Source organism: Callionymus lyra, chromosome 4 (genome assembly GCF_982586985.1).
Source record: "Callionymus lyra chromosome 4, fCalLyr1.hap1.1, whole genome shotgun sequence".
Lineage (NCBI taxonomy): Eukaryota > Metazoa > Chordata > Actinopteri > Syngnathiformes > Callionymidae > Callionymus > Callionymus lyra.
In genome coordinates, this window is record NC_141821.1 from 26,773,429 (window position 1) to 26,790,330 (window position 16,902).

Consider the following 16,902-nt stretch of genomic DNA (forward strand, 5'->3'; position numbering starts at 1 on the left):
ATACCTAACCTGTAGACCTCACGTAAATTCAAGAATTTGTGGCAAAATTAACAAATGATGGATAGTGACTTTTTGTGATGGAAAACTAGTGTGAATAACATGTGCATACATAGCCGAAGATCTTGTTCTCTTCTCTAGTTTAAGATCACACGCCTGAATGTGCAGTACAATACAGTAACAGAACAAACTGTTTAATCGAGATATATTTATGTGTGACTACTTTTTTTGAAAGAAAATGTAGTAAATGAGTTAAACATGTCAGTTGCTAGCGTCAAGTCGTTCATTGTCAGACTCTTTGGCCCCTGATCGAGTCTGAGCAAGCCTTTAGAAATACCTCATAACAAGCGGAAACAGTGCCTCAAAGGATCTTTGGGTTTATCTTTAGAAAAGAATGATCATCTTAACAGCTTTTGCCATTTGAGTTAACCCTTGACGTCTAAAGAAAGAGGGGCTTTCGAAGAGAGAGTGCCGCAGGCAGTCTTGGACTCCAGAAGTTACCATGGCGACAGACTGAAAATTTAAAATTAGTGATGATTTATTTTTTATTTTTTTTGCAGTTGCATTAACCTCTAATGTAGATGCTTTTGCAAAATGCAGTTTCACACAGCAGTGGCTACACAGTATTTATTGCAAATCTAGTCGCCCAACAATTTACTATATAATATATATGTCATGAAAATGTGTTGCCAGGTCTGTATCCAGACTGAAGTTTGCACTGTGGGGATGTAGATACCGTAAGTAGTTGACCAGCAGCTATTATTGTAGCTCAACGATAACACAATGTGTGAAGATGAACGAGGTGGTTTCTTAGAACAGAAGTTGTGTTCAAAAGTGATGACAGTTAAGCGTCTGTCCAGTGAAATTGATCTGTGATTGGCACACTTTCCACTGATGTTCCTCAATAGTCTGCTCCACTGATGAGTAGAATATGAACTCTGAAATCAGAAATGCTTTTTTTATTTTCATCTATACAAGTAGCCAATATTGGACCAACTGGTCGCTGGTAAATGGATCAGGATAGCAGTCAAGGATTGTGTTGAAATGTGTTTTTGTGTAATTTCCTTTTTCCAATTTCAATATTGATTTACTATGCACATAACAGCACACAAATCAGGAATGTGTCTTTGCACATGACATGTGATTTATTTATATTAATATGACTGTGCTGGTGAGAAAATACGACCCAATCTTCATTTTCACAGATCCTCTCTGTCGAATCTACCTCGGCTTACATGAGCCCCGCGCCTATATGGGTCCCACGAGCCTTCGCCGCCGATAAATCAGGAATCACGGAGAAGATGAGGCACGCTGTCATTTCTTGGCACGAACAGAAAGAAAATAATTCTTTAAATCGTTAATCATGAGACAGGCCGAGCAGAGGAATGAGCCGTAGACACAGAAACCCTTTGAATCTGTTGTGTGTGTGTGTGTGTGTGTGTGTGTGTGTGTGAGTAGCGTCTCATATATGGATCTAGTCACTCAATAGTTTGAGCAGAATGTCGGCTGATACATCTGAACTTTGAAATATGTTTCTTATCCGCGGAAACAAGCTCCCAGACATGAAAGGACAAAAATAAAAAAAGGTCTCATTGTTTACCGCAGACTATCTGTGATAGAGGGTCTTGTATTTAGTCCGGCTCTCACCATTGTGTCGCACAAAATGTCTGGTGCTCTGCAGCGTGGACGCTTGTGTCGTTGGCTATTTGTAAAGTCTGCAACGCAATCCATCAAAGTCTCAGAGACTTCTTATGGTCTGACTTACTTATGACTATGATTTTATAATTGTTTTTTTTTTATATTTCTTTGCAGTCAACCAGTCAACGCGAATTTCAAATTGCTTTCTGCACATTTTAAGAGTTGTTTTAAGCTTTCTCTAGATACGTTAAAAAGCTCAACACTTTAAAAGTAGTGTTTTAAAGCCCAATCTGCTCCACCAAGCAGCCCAGAGTATTTGTCAAAATATGACTGAAACAAGAGCAAACTCTTCCCTCTAAGTCATGCCTCGAGGAAGTGTTATTAACACCGTTACCTTGAGCAGATAACAAGATCTTGTTGTTTTTTTTTCCTCGTGAATAATAACCATGTCTTTGAGATGGATAATAGAAGCTATTTGGTTGGAACGCAGGTTTAAAATGCGCTTGATGTAATAAAGGCTGTTCCTTGTCTCATGGAACAAAAAGGAAAACAAGTGACTTTGAGTCATGTGAAGCATTGCTTACAATTGGTGATGGTTGATGGTTTATCGTGATACAGTTTAAAAGGTCACTCAATGGCACCCTTAGTGAAAATGATGCCAGGTTTCAACCCATCACTACTTACTATCTAGATTATTATTATGAAATTCCCTGAACCGGAGTTAAACTGATCCAAGCAATATAAAAATGTTTTGGGAAAGAGGACCAACACAGAAAGAATAAAGAATAAAAAGACTGATTTAACCACAGAGAAAAGACAGAAAATATCACAAGTCAAGCACAGATAAAAGATCAATAAACGATGTGTCCCACAATAATGTAGTCATGTAATTGTGCCTTGTCTGATGGTGGCGATGGAAAAAGAAGCGTAGTCCCAGTTATTACATTATACAAACTGAACATTACACTTTAGAAGATGAGCAACAGATGTCCTGCCATTGAGACTGGTCCAGATCCCTCCCTGATGTCCAAGGAAACGGGAAGTGATTATCCCAACAGATTTATCTTTGTCCTTTTGATACAGACCGCAGTACCTCCGCTCGGCTGGAACACTCGCTGTGTTTCAGCCTTGAAGGCGCAGATAAGCTTCACATTGGAATGCACATATGAGGATCCATTGTATGAGGTTTTTAGTCAAAGGGATCGGTTGTGGAGGACCTGTGTCTGATATGGGCAAATGTTGGGCTTCATGAGCTTTTAGAAACACACCTAGGTACTCTGGGGTTCGTCCTTGAAACTGTAACATTCCAGCCACAAACCAATAGGCACATCATATGATCGCACAACATTCTTAAAGCGTTACGATGCAAACAGGAAGTCAGTCATTGCCAGCTTACAGTAAGGAGGTTAGTCTTTAAAAAAAACAACTATGAAGTCACAAAGCTAAACTCAAATAAGATCATTAGCAAAAGTGAACTTGGATCTAGATGTGTGATCATTAACTTGTTTGAGTCACATTCTTTGATTCTGACTCAGGTTTGCTTTAAGCTTAGAACTAAAGATGTTTTAAGATTGGGTTATTGTCATGACTCATTCCATGACTGGTGTGTATTTATATATATATATATATATATATATATATATGTATATATATATATATATATATATATATAAAGAATGAAGCATATGGGAAGAAGACCTCTCAAAAAAAAAAAAGTATGTAAGGCAGGTAAGACCACTTGTGAATCCCCGCTGTTCTGCGGTGAATGGCGTCTGTGTTTCAACTACACGATGGCTATAAAAACGGTAATTTAAGTCTTCTCACAAAAACACTCCATCTCTGCTCTTATGTCAAACCTGCAGTCTGCTCCCTCCCTGAGGCCTCGCTGCCCCACGCTGAATTTATCCTGTAATGGAATTTCGGTGTCTGCTCTCGATAGATGTCGACAGCATGTGCAGACTCACGGATTGACCTTTTTGGGCGGGAGAGAGACATTGCATCACCTAATACCTGTTGTGACACCAAAATAGATGGATTAATTTCAAAGATGCTTGCTGAGCGAGTGTGATCTTTCGGCAGCTGGATTACTCTCCCCTCCACATAACCTCGGCAGACATGCTCACAACTGAGGGGTTTGGTATGCTTCATATATTTTCACTGCTGTTCCATTTCTATATAGTAAATTATAGTTTAAAGAAGAAAAAACTGTTATATCATTCAGAAGTTCATAAATATTAAACATCTTATAAATAAAACATGTATAATGTTGTTTATTTAACATTATTTGTTTAGATAATACAGCTTGAAATGATGACCCTACGCAAAATTAATTCATTTCAGTCATTTTCTTTAATGCTATTGGTCGGGGCTGGAGCATATCCAAGGTTTTACGGGAGAGAGTCGTGAGAAAACATGAACCAGTTTGTTTCAAAAGCAAACGGAAATGCGTGCGATAACGCTGTGACATAAGAAAAACCGGCATCAGATAGCATCTGGAAAAAAAATAAACATACCGTTTTATTGCGAATGAAACCAGAAATGCATATGATAACGATCTGATATTAGACAAAACGACATCAGATAGAGTCTAGAAAAAAAGATAAACATACCATTTAATTTCAAATGATACCAGAAATGAATGTAATAACAATAATCGACACAACTAAATCAGAGAGCATCTGGAAAAAAACGTAACTATTTAAACCGGAATCCCGAAATGCACATGACGTCACTGATTTTAAACTACCGTGGCGAGATTTGATGTAAAAATATATATATTTGCTTTGGATACAAGTAAGGTAAGTTGATTGTATTGTGTGTTTTTAATGTATTGTATTGTCATTTTTGTTATGAAGCGACCTTTGGTTTCTTGAAAGGCGCTGTGAAATATAATTTATTATTGTCAAATCATGCCACAGTGGTTGAGTTCGGTGACGTCACATGTATTTCCGGTTTTATCCAAAAATAAAATGGTTCGTTTTTTTTTTTTCCAGATGCTATACGATGCCGTTTTGTCTAAAATCATGTCATCATGCAGACTTTGGATGAGACAAAAGTACTATTTCAGGGTTTTGAAAAAAAAAACAAAAAACTACTATATTGGTCCGAGCGAGAGCCTAATGTTGGACCTTTAAATCTGTGATGGATCTGTGGTCTTTGTTACAATAAACAGATATTTTTGTCAAGTCCTGATATTTGTTGGTTGAGGATAAATGTATATTTATAATTGTTCTTTACCATTTCCAATAATAAAAATAATTAATGACAACACACTGCCAACATAATTAACATAATTCAATTATTTTTTTTGTAGTAGTAACATAGGAACAGCAACTGCCATGCACTGCACGGGTCAAAAGGAAGTCACTGAGGCCCTAATGACTCTTAAATGGTCTGCTAGTTGAAGATTGAGGATTCAATTGGGTTCCAGAATCTTTTAAGAGCTTGTGAGCAACAACAGATATTTTTTACTTTCAATTGGAAATCATTTGTAAAGGACGATTATACGCTGATATCCACAGCAGTGTTGTTATTGATTTTCATTTTCTCCAGAGCCTATCCTTCTCTGTGAGTCACTGATTATCACACTGAGGTATGATAGCCAGTCTGTTGAATTGTTGTTTTCTGTAGAGAGCTCTTATACTAATAATACTTTTTCCACTCTTTGTCATACATTCTATACGCATGTATTCATCTGTAAAATGGTCAGACATTGTTGTGAACTCACAGGACAGACAACAGGAATACTATGACTACTACTTCTTCTACTACTACAACTACTAGTACCCAGTTGACATGTCCAGCAGGTTGTTACAGTGCTGTAGCGATGTTTACTAGCCTGTTACTGTCATCATGAGTTGAAAATACTTTAAAGTAAGCGCTAGACAATATGCCAAACAAATAATATACAACTCTCGGTATATTCTCTCTTATTGTCTGATATGGATTATTCTTGATTCATGTTGTAAAAGTATGATCCAAAAGGCTAGTTTTTGAAGCATCTTTAAGAAAAACATTGATTGAGAGTAGACTAACATTTGAATTTAATTTAAATTGTCAATGTAAGACAATCTCTGCTTGACAAAATAAAAGTTAACATTCCACTTCAACAACAACCAGTTAAATATAATAATAGTTTAAGGAAGCAAGTGTAGAAAAACAATTGCTTGAAAAAGATCCAATACTGTACTTCTCTGGAGCATGGAATCGATGTGGGGAAATGACGTCATGCTTATCAGAACAGATAGCTTTGAGGCTAATGCCTCAAACAGAGTCTCTGATTTTCAGTGAAAGTGACCATTAAACAACTAGTCTAATCAGGGTTTCCGCCACGATTTTCTGAAACAGTAGCGGAGACCCATAATTGCCCCCCAATGCCTCTCCATGGGAACGGAATGGGGACAACCAATAAGCTTTTCAACAGAGAAACTAGGAAGCAAATGGGGTTTTCAGCCCCATTCAGAAGTCCAGCCGGGAATGTGCGACTTTTGTTCAGCGCAGAGCGGACATGTTGACAGTTGTTGTTGTTGTTGTTGGATGAATTTACTCAATTCTAGCAATGGCTTGATGAGGCCTCATGAGGTAGCTGATGCTGTATCATGATACAGTTTTAAAGACCACTAGATGGCACCCTCAATGAAAATGATGCCAGTTTCATTGAATTAGTAGATCAGAGCCAAAGATTATAAAGTAGAGAGCACCATCTAGCGGCCTTTTAAAATTTAGACACTATATCATCAAATAAACGATGCAGTATCATGAGGCCTCATCAACACATTGCTACTCAAATCTATCAAGATCTCACAACAAAACGCACACGCAATATTTAAATTTAAAATGAGAAACTCTCCTCTGTCATCTGTGAGAAATGTCCAATAAATATACAGATGACGACTGATAATTCTTAAATTCTCCACAAAAAATAATTTTGAACATTCAAACACATCCCCACTTTAGTAAAAAAAAAATACAGGTAGGTGGTACAAAGAGAAAATACACAACCTTGACATAAACACTGTTTAAGGTGAACCATAGTTTAGATCTGAGCATTTTTACCAAACATCTTACTTTGTAAAAACTGATGAGAATTGACAGCAGCAATACACGGTTTATTGAGTTCTGTCATTTTTATAAAGTGAAGAGAAAACCTTAACCTTTATTCCACACTCGTTAGAACATTATAAAGGTCATTCTTTCACACGGGAGTCCAATCAATCCTTCTTCTCTGAACCAAAAAGTCACCCTGTGCTTTGCTCACTAATGTTTAGTTCCACACAGTTAATCCTATGAAAAGAAATCTGGATTATTTCTTGTCGCACACAGTGTTTGCACAGCCAACCAGACAGCAGTTGATGTTTTCTTATCTGTTTTTTTTTTGTTTTAAAGTCAACCAGCCTGCAGGCGCTGAGGCAAACAAGTTTGTGTGTGACGCATTAACCTGCACCGCGCGTGACTATTCAACCCCATCAATCACCGTGGATGAGAGGACCAGTTTCTCTGTTGGTGCACTTTCCACACAACCCTATATAATTCTTCCAGTAACTGAAAAAAAAACATACATCCACACTCGTGTGTGTGTGTGTGTGTGTGTGTGTGTGTGGCCTTCAGTGTTATCGAGAGCGTCATTCTCGAGAAACAATCGGCTTATTTCACACTGAAAATGCTCTAATGCTGTTTACCCAACTCAAGGACATGTGCTTAATCCAGTCTGCATCATTAAGGTATGATAATATAATAATAGCTCCTTTTAGATGAAAGTCTTTACATAATTTAGCAAATGCATTTCACAAGTGAATGACAATTAAAAGCATAAAAGTTTAAGACGTTAAAACTAAGACTTCTATCCTTCAAAACCCCAAGCAATACTATCATTCTGCAAAAATCATGGTGCTTGAAAATAGCTGTACCTTTTGCTCACTTTTCAGATTTACAATTGTGGATTCATGTTGCATTTTTTTATGGCAAGAGTAGCTGTTATTGCATTTGTGTTTGTTTTTAAGATTACATGTTTAAACTGGTTAGTTGTACCTAGTAGCTACTGATGGGTTGATGAGGCCTCATGAGGCAGCTGAGGTTTTATCATGATACAGTTTTTAAGGCCACTAAATGGAGTAAATGATTGGCTTTTAATGAGATGTTAAATGAAATGTCAGCGTTTTCAGTGTGAAAGAACGATTTTCATGAATGAATGAGTAACTTGTTTAAAGGAATGAGCCTTTCTAATATGCCAGATCTTTCTGCACTGTAGTTTTTCTGATGTACAACATTTTAATAACAATAAGAAGTTTGAGTCATTTAACTTTTTTTTTACCCTTATGGAATCTGTCCCGACTATTTTGTTGACGCCTTTTATTTGCTTGACCCTATCCCACGTCACATGTCACCTGGGTCATTTAAATGGCAGCAATAATAACATGTTTTACATCTTTTGCATTCACACCGATGACTAAAAAGTGATGAGTATCTAGCTATAAACAAAGCGGTCACATGGGCAGAATTGTCATCAGTCAAATAAATAACAGGACAGGCATAAACCAGAAACTTGGAAAGTGATCAAATTCCTTTTTTTTTTTACATTTGTTTGTATAAATGAAAAACTTTAAAAATCCAGTCCTAACTGCATGATCCCTAGTCGGCACAAAGCGTACCGACTTACACCAGCAGAAGCTGGTAATTGGACAAAAAACTATTTTTTTAACAAGGTTACACACACAACGATTATTTAATTGTTATACTCACAATTTTTCTTTTTCCTAAACACTATGGGTTTAAGGAATAGCTTTTGAATGAAGATGTTTCTGGCTAATTCATAATACATTTTCAGTTGATTTAAAAAAATAAAAACTCAAGAAAGTTGTGAAGTGCAACGTACTAATATGATGGTGTGTGTTTTTGAGTAGCTCTCGCAGGCCAAATGCATTTGAACTTCAACACAAGCTTCTCATTTACATTATAAAAATAGTTCACATTACAGTTCCTTTTCATGAGCTGCATTAGCACGCTGTTTTTCCGTATTAATATGGGTTACCATAACAACAAGGGAAGAGAGGAGTGGAATAATATGAATAACATCAGAAATAAAATCAATATTTCTAAAAGAAAGGGCACTCACCTTCTGGCTGTACATTAGTTTTGTGATTTCAGTCGAAACAAAAACCTTTAAATGAGATTCAAGACTGGGGCCTACAGAGAGTGTTCTCTGCCAAAATGCAATTCTTTTCATATCAGAGGAATCAATTGTGCTTAGCAAAACCAAACCAAAAAAACAAAAAAACCCTCTGGTGGATGTCCTCGCGTCATGTTTATTCTGTCAATAATTATTCAATTCGTTCTAATGAGTAATGGTCAGTGAAGTGAGAAGACTGAGGCCACTCGGTGTCATCAGAGGATCAGACGACGATTAGAGTGATTATAGTCTGTGCTTACATGGGGCTCTGCTTCTTTGCACCACATCCCCCCCCGTCAGCTGGCGGTCTCAGCTGGAATCCTCCGCCTGCCGCCACAAACAGCACAACTGGAGCAGAGGAAGAAAAAACAAAAAACACTGTAAGTGGAGGAAATGCCGGAATGTCGATGAAAAGCAGAGCTGCCGGTGGCCAAATTGGATAAATTGAGTTGTGTGTGTTTCCTTCCCCCCTTAGAGAGGAGAATGTATAGTTTCACTGCCGGTACTTGATGTTTGTTGAATGTCCATGTGAGAGTCGTTTTTCAGCTTGTTTAAGTCGCTTCGAATTAATTAGGTTGTTGTTTCATGGAAACAAGTGTGTGCCATTGGTTGGCGTCACAGATCAGGCTGAGTAGAAATGGGAAGATGAGGTCTCATGATACAATCCTTGCCTCTGAACCACTAAGTCACTGAACCCTTAAACCCCCCCTTTTAAACTCAAGGTGCCACATACTGATCTCACAGAAATTGCACCGTTTCCTAAAACCTCACTAACCCTTCATAGATTTGTTTAGAGGATGTTGAAACGATCCATGTCACTTCTGGCAGAACACTTAAGGTGTTTTCAGGTCAACAAGTGACATAGTCTCTCCTGCTGGACATGTTGGAAACTAGTGAGGAAGCTTGATGTGTGGTTTTCATAAAATCGTTGTTTCAAAGCAATAGATTAAAGAACAGAGATTGACAACTGGTGCAGGGGTTATAGGTGGATGGATGGACATGGAATAGAAGCATCTTTTCACTCTGCTCCTGCCCTCAAACTTAGAATTATACAGTCTAATAGCAGGAGGAATGAATGATTCCCTGAGTCTATTAGTGTTGCATCTGGGGAGGAGGGTTACCAAACGTCACGACTTCTTCACTTCACCTTTTAATTTTAGTTATTTGTTAAGCATTTGAGAAACTTTAGAATCTGAATATTGTTGTATTTTAAGTGCAAATCGTTAAACATAAACCTTCATATATTATATATCTCTAGAAACCCTTTAGAGAAAACTGGTCTCTTAAATCCATTATCCTTTTCTTCGTACAAATGTACCTGATTTGGTTGGTTGTTCTCTCAGATACTATATTTTGTTTATTTCAGTGGCTCATCGCTTTATCCAGATTCATTTTTAATCTTTCATGTATTTGTATTATTCGCTAACACACTGACAATGACGACTAAAGTCATTTAGTGCTATTCTAAATGAGCGATATTAATGGTTCAAATGTGTCTAAAAATACCTTTGCGATAGCTTCGTAATATGCCATTTGTGAAGTCATTGCGGTGCCTGGTGTGGGCTCTGCTTCTCTCACTATCGATTTACTCTCCGCCATATCTCCCTTCATTGATTCTTGCTTGATATGTTTGATGAGAATCATGGCAGTGATTGTAATATGCAGATCCCTGCAGGACCCAGCTAAGATCAGGGACGAGCGGGTGTAGTAGTAGAAGTGCACATCAGTTCAGGATTGTGCATATAGGTCAAGATAAATGTTAAGACTGGGATTAAGGTTGCAATCAGCATTTAATACACATTAAAATACATAATCCCTGCAGAGGAAGTTATTATAAACTATGATTAAATTCTAGGATTTGTTAAGAGTGTAACTCTGCTGGAGAAATTTCAATATAAATCTGTAGCCTGCTACAGCAGTGTTCTTTTTTTTATTGAATTCTAGTTGAACAATCATCTCTTAGAAGATGATTGTCTCTGGTTCTGGGGCAGGGTAGAATCTCTGCTGCAGAAAAAGCAACTGTCTGCTTTTATGTAAGCGGATGTAGTATGAAGGGATCAACTAGATGTGGAGGTAGTTGGAGAACGTCCCTTTGGTTATCTTTTCAAAGGGGCTTACCGCTGTAAAACAGAACCTTGTAGAACTGGTTGAAGTGTACCTGTGAGATACTCAACTCCTCAATTGTATGATAATGCAGCTGCATTCTGATGTAATTGTGGGTTTATATACTGAATAGATGAACATATTCACTTATATAACAACAGATACAAGCTTAATTGTGTTTATCTTGGGATTATTTGAAATGCCTTTTTGTCTGACTACTGTGTTTTTGCCTGGTTTATGTGGCTATCTTGGGAGGCATATTGTGTATGTGTCCTCTGAAGCCTGAACTCAGAACAAACCTTACAGGACTGCTCAGTGCCGTATGGGTAGGTTGAAGCAGATCTTATGATACCCTTCAAAGCATCTAATCTCCACAAAAAAAACAACAACACTTTTTTTTAAATATTTGTACTGGTAATTGGTCTGCAAGGTATCATCCACAGATAAAACCATACTATACAGACACAAGGGAACTCCATGATGCTTTGCTGTGTAAATGTTGGATAAATATCAGACAATAGGAGATCTCAATCCAGTAATGGGCTGATGAAGCTTCACAAAGCTGTGTTTTTTTTTTTACAACTTTCTTAGTACTTGTTCATACAACTTTGACTAAGAGAGCTTCTTTCAATGTATATTTCATTCATCTGCACCACTGGTTAAACTTTGGCCACCAGTATCTGAACCTCTTTTTCCAGCCTCCTGGTCCCATTTATCAGTCAACAGATATTCCCCATAGGTCACGAAAGATTTTTACAGTCGTTTCAGGATCATTTAAACGTATGTTATTTCCCATTCACTTGAAAACACCCCCCAAAATATTCAGTGTTTTACGTATTTTTTTATGTGTTGACCCTTGTCAATCCTTCAAAGAGTCGCAATGTTTATTGTGTCCCCAGTTCTTGGTCGCCAACTCACCATTGAACCCCCTCAAAATAACCTATTTTTTGAGCGTGCACGAAGGGACCCAAACACAACCGTACATTGCAGTCATGTGGTCGGGCTTCAGACTCCAGCTTGTCCAATCTCTTCCCGTCATCTCGAATCTAATTCTTTGTGACACTTAATCCTAACCGGTGTTCTCACCCGCTGATTACAAAGCCCGCTGGTCCTAAATAGAGTACGCAGAAATGGCGGCGAGGTGTAAAAGAGTGTAATTGTTTCTCAGTTAGGCCTGACCTCATCATTATGTGACTGACATTTACTGGCCAACAATGAACTCCTGCCGTGGGCGGGTGCTCGAACATAGACAGCTGACCGCTCTGTGATTGATTGAGTGAGTGGCAGTGGGTGAGGTGGCAGGCAAGGGGAGGGGGGGAGTTCATGAACCCCTGAATGCGTACATGGGAAGCCAGACCATATCTCATTATGGTCTTGGCTGGTGAACGTGATAGGGTACTTTATTTATTTATTTGTTTTGTTGCTCATCTCTCACGTGTGCGATTGATCGGTTTTCGGCTTCCAATCAATGTTAATTAAGGTGTTCGTAATCCTTTGAAAGTGCCGTGTGAATCATTGTGTCAGACCCCGTCTTGACCTTCACAGGGCTGGCACTGTAATCAGGTTTACAAGCAAATATAAATAACTTGAAGTTACAACAAGATAGTGTAAGGCTGCAAATGGATTTGATGGTGGGTGAGCCGCCAGGGTTAAGAGTTAAATCCCCTTAGAACTTAATAAAATATTTGACCTTTAGAAGCCACTTCCCTTCCAACTGTGAATGTTAGCATGCAAACGTGGCGATGTGATATGAGGACCCACGTGAATACAGACCAAAACGAGTGCAACACCCTTGCTCTTTTTTTCTCACTGCTATTAATGAAGGCTGGCCTCACACATCGATTGGATCCTCAACTTATGACCCATGAAAAATACAAGTAATGAAGAAAGGATATGAGAAAAAACAATTAAACATTAATTTTTTGAGTTGTGTCTACCAAACAAATACCAACATGATGTCCATGTAAATGATTAAACTCTCTTCAGGAAGTGCTCCATGTTCAAACAGCAAAGTGTCATTATTTTTTTTTTAGTTTTTATGTTTCTTTCATGACCAACATTTTCTATGCCTTCTCCCCTTTTTAGGTGCAACAACCGGACCCAGTGTGCAGTAGTGGCTGGACCAGATGTCTTTCCTGATCCTTGCCCGGGAACTTACAAGTACTTGGAAGTACAATATGAATGTGTCCCCTACAGTACGTATTCTCTATTTCTACTGTTGTTAATCCTCATCAAGACAATCATTACTTACTTATGCATGATCAAATAACTACATGTTTAATCTTTCACAAGGTAAGATGAATAGTAAGGTAAAAAAAAAATGAAAACAAGAATAAAAATTAATTAAATAAATCTTACCATTCAAACTATCTATAAATTATACATACTGCTTGGAGAAAGAAAGTAATGTTAAAGCCATTATAGCACTCTTCTTTCTTTGAACAATGCCTATGCAATCAAGAATAAAATAACTGAACAAAAGAAAAACCATTGCATGTCTAAAAGCACTGTTTTGCTAGTACAATGTTATAGCAATGGATGAAAGAACTTACGTAGTTATTATCTTTAATGCTGTCTAGATGTCACTTTTAAATTAAACTCTGATGAATAATTTTCTTTAATTTCCACATAATTAAAATTATCTTTCTCAAAGGTAATTTTTTGGACAAACAATTTCCTTTAAGAAAGATAATTTTAATGAAGTGGAAATTAAAGAAAAAGTGTCAATACTATCAATAATATCTATATAAGAGCTGCTATCTGGGATTGAAAAAGAGAAACTGCTGTATATTTCTAATCTATTTAAAACGGGGCCAACACAAATAGATAAACAAATGTTGCTAGAAGAAAATAAAAGTTCCAGTAAAATACTTTTTTGTTTATTTGATTCTGTTTTTCTTTTTGAAAGATAATGATCTTTTCTTCGCCTCAACACAACTGCATCTAAAGCAGCATGACTAATCAAATCAATGGTTCTATTATTAATTCATGGCATATTTAATTCAAATCAGCTGATCAGATAGTCACATCAAGCATTTTGGTTTGTAGTGAATTCAAAACCATGAGAAGAATAAAAGTAGTATGTGATGTTTTTGCCCCTAGACACAAAAAAAAATGAAAAAAAAAATGAAAAAAATGTTCTCATTGAAAGTAAATTGGTTGCTGACATACATGACCGACAGTCAAACAATCTTTTTTTCTAAATCGCTGTCGTCTGTTTGACACAAGCTTTTTATATCAGAAAGTAAAACCCATTTATTTTGCTGATCCAGAGCTGGTGGGGGGTTCTTTGATATCCGACACCATTCAGCAGGAAGACTGTATTATCTCAGCCATCCAGTGTAGACAGCCATGTTGGATCAATTTATGACTATAATATACAATCTTACAAAATCAGATCGTTTTTTTAAAGAACATGTGACTTTCTCCTGTGTTAACGTGATTTGTTTAATGTCAATAATCATATGTGTTTTGTTCTTGGCTTTTTGTTTTTCATTCACTCCAAAACATAACTTAACTCTCAGTAAATCCAGCTCAATCCTTGAAATTGCTGTCACTGGCCGTTCAACATTTCAGCCATTATTCCTGAGCCTTTCCCAGAGCCCCTAACTCAAAAATACCCAGAGTGCATATTGGCACATCCCAGTTGATCTTCATCTTAAGCACATTTCTCATTTCAAGTCCCTTCTCTCCCTGGTCGTAACCAGCTTGATTAATAACACTGTGCTCATCCGTTATAATGGAACCCATTTAAATCCTAACCTAAATAGAAAGAAACCCAATATAAAGCCCAGCCTATGTAAAACATAAAGCAGAAATGCACCTTCCTAAACTGAAGTTAATGGTTTATTTCTGAGAATAAATCTGATTAGATTGATGAACAACAGGGGTTATTTGCATAGTGTAGTAATATAAACATCTAGCTTAGGTTTAACTACACAAATGTGTCTGCTAAGTACATAGAAAGGCAGTGCTACACGTCTAAGTACTAGTGATGGACTGATGCAACTTGATGATGCAGTGATCTATAATTTAGAGCTAAGTAGGTGAAGCCCCAAGTTTTTAAATTACCTGCAGTTTCAATATAATAGATGTTAAAAAAGAATAGATTGTAGACCAGAGAGTGTCATCTAGTGGACACTGAAAGTAATTACACTGTTTCTCAAAGCTTCATCAATAAATCACAAGTAATATGATGGTCCAGAGTCTACCTCAGTGGTTTTCAAAGTCAGAAAGAAAGGAAGTTATTAAATTAAATATAATATGTTACAGTAAAAAAATAAAACATTCTTCAAAAATTGGCCTTTATTTTATACCAAGGTTACCAAGAAGCTTGTAGTTTGTTTATAAGCAGGAAACTGATGTTTTCATAGGAAAAAAGACCAAAGAACATTCTGTTATGGAAAACGATAAGATCTCATACTCATATAAAATTAATAAATATGAGGCAGAATACATAAATATATATATATATACTGTAAGTAAACGAAAAATGACACTCGTGTTTCACATATATTTCGAATCATTTGCCATTTTGTACAAAGAGCGTCCCTAGACATTGGGAAATGGTGTTTGAGGGGCCTTAGCACGGTGAAGTCTGGACACCCATGGTCTACACAACACAAGGCAGATGGTAACACTGCTTCAACCAAAGGTGCATTAGCTATAAATATATTTTATTCAACTAAATATTAACATTGTAATATTGTAATATACATAAAGCTATTGACCACGATTAGAAATAACAAGGATTTAGTTTCGGAAAGACATTTTGGTTGAGTTGCTAAGACACAGAAAAAGCACTGACCGTGGACATCCAAGCACAGTTAATCATCCTTAGTTTCTATCAATGGACCAATTTGTCTGCTCTGAGCGAAAGTTGTAGTACGAGGGGAGGTGCAGACGGAGCCAAGTCTCCTCACAAAGTTCAGGAGGATTTCAGATGTCTAATAGAAGAAGCAGTCGAGTGTGACTCTGGCTTTAGTGTTGGAGTCCTCACTCTGACAAGATCACCTCCTCTGTTTTAAAGCTATCTTTTCTACCATCCCACTTCCTCGTCCATTCTCTCACATCTCTCCCATCTCTCAATTTGTACTCCCCTCCAGCCCCAGTCAGCCACCACAGACGGCTTTAATCGGTATTCCGCTTGACGAGCCTCTTTTATTTTAAGATCAATTGTGGCTCTGCTCTCTATTTCTTTGTGAGGCTCACAGCTGCAGTAATCAGATACAGCGTCAATAAAGCCACAGAGGTGTGCGCCATCTTCACACATGTGCCATATAAGATGGATTTTCTTCACTTGACTTTTACTATCACTAAGGAACCCTCCAGAGCTCATTAGAAAAACGAACTCGCCATGTATTTATTTGTTGTTTTTGAGATTCATTCTGTGGTGCTGCATTATTTTCAGAGATACATCGATTTTTAGGATGAAGTGAGTTCTTTTTTTTTCCCTCACATACATGTGATACAATGTATCTCAATGAAAATAAAGTTGGCATCAGCTATGATATGCTGTCACTGCTCGCGTCCGGCTTTTATCATGGACCGATTTAAGCCGTCTCTCAGTGTCTTGCAATAAGCCAGGCTGTCCGCCCTGTTGCGGCGTCTCTGCTCCCCCATGCACTTCACAGATTAGTTAGGCTGCAAGAGATGTGCAAACCATTTATTATAACTCATAAACAAGCCGGTTCCCTATCGCTGACATGGAGCCCCCTCCCGCCCTCTCACCTTGACTCTCCTCTGATTCATTCTGAAGCGTCTTCCTATTCTATTAGGCTTATTAAAACCTTTCACCCTTTCCCCTCCATCTCTGCTTACTTAGCCTCCCTCCAAAGATAAAATGAGGTCAACATCTCTGGCAGACATCATTTTGCTGGACTCAACTGAAACACTGGCTTCTCAGTGTGGATGATAATGAGTGCTTCTTCAGTACTGAGACTAGAGGAGAACAATATGGATGATACTTCATACCTCGATGTTTAAAAAACCAAATTGTT

At 37.5% G+C, this 16,902-nt stretch overlaps 1 protein-coding gene across 1 annotated transcript in view; it reads left to right on the forward strand.

Annotated features, from left to right (window-relative positions):
• Positions 1–16,902, forward strand: part of LOC148082303 (adhesion G protein-coupled receptor L3) — a 222,398-nt gene that overhangs the window by 92,321 nt on the left and 113,175 nt on the right. The window contains exon 5 of the mRNA XM_087789467.1: positions 12,989–13,098. Coding sequence (XP_087645593.1) covers positions 12,989–13,098 — 110 coding nt within the window. The remainder of the gene's footprint in view (positions 1–12,988; positions 13,099–16,902) is intronic.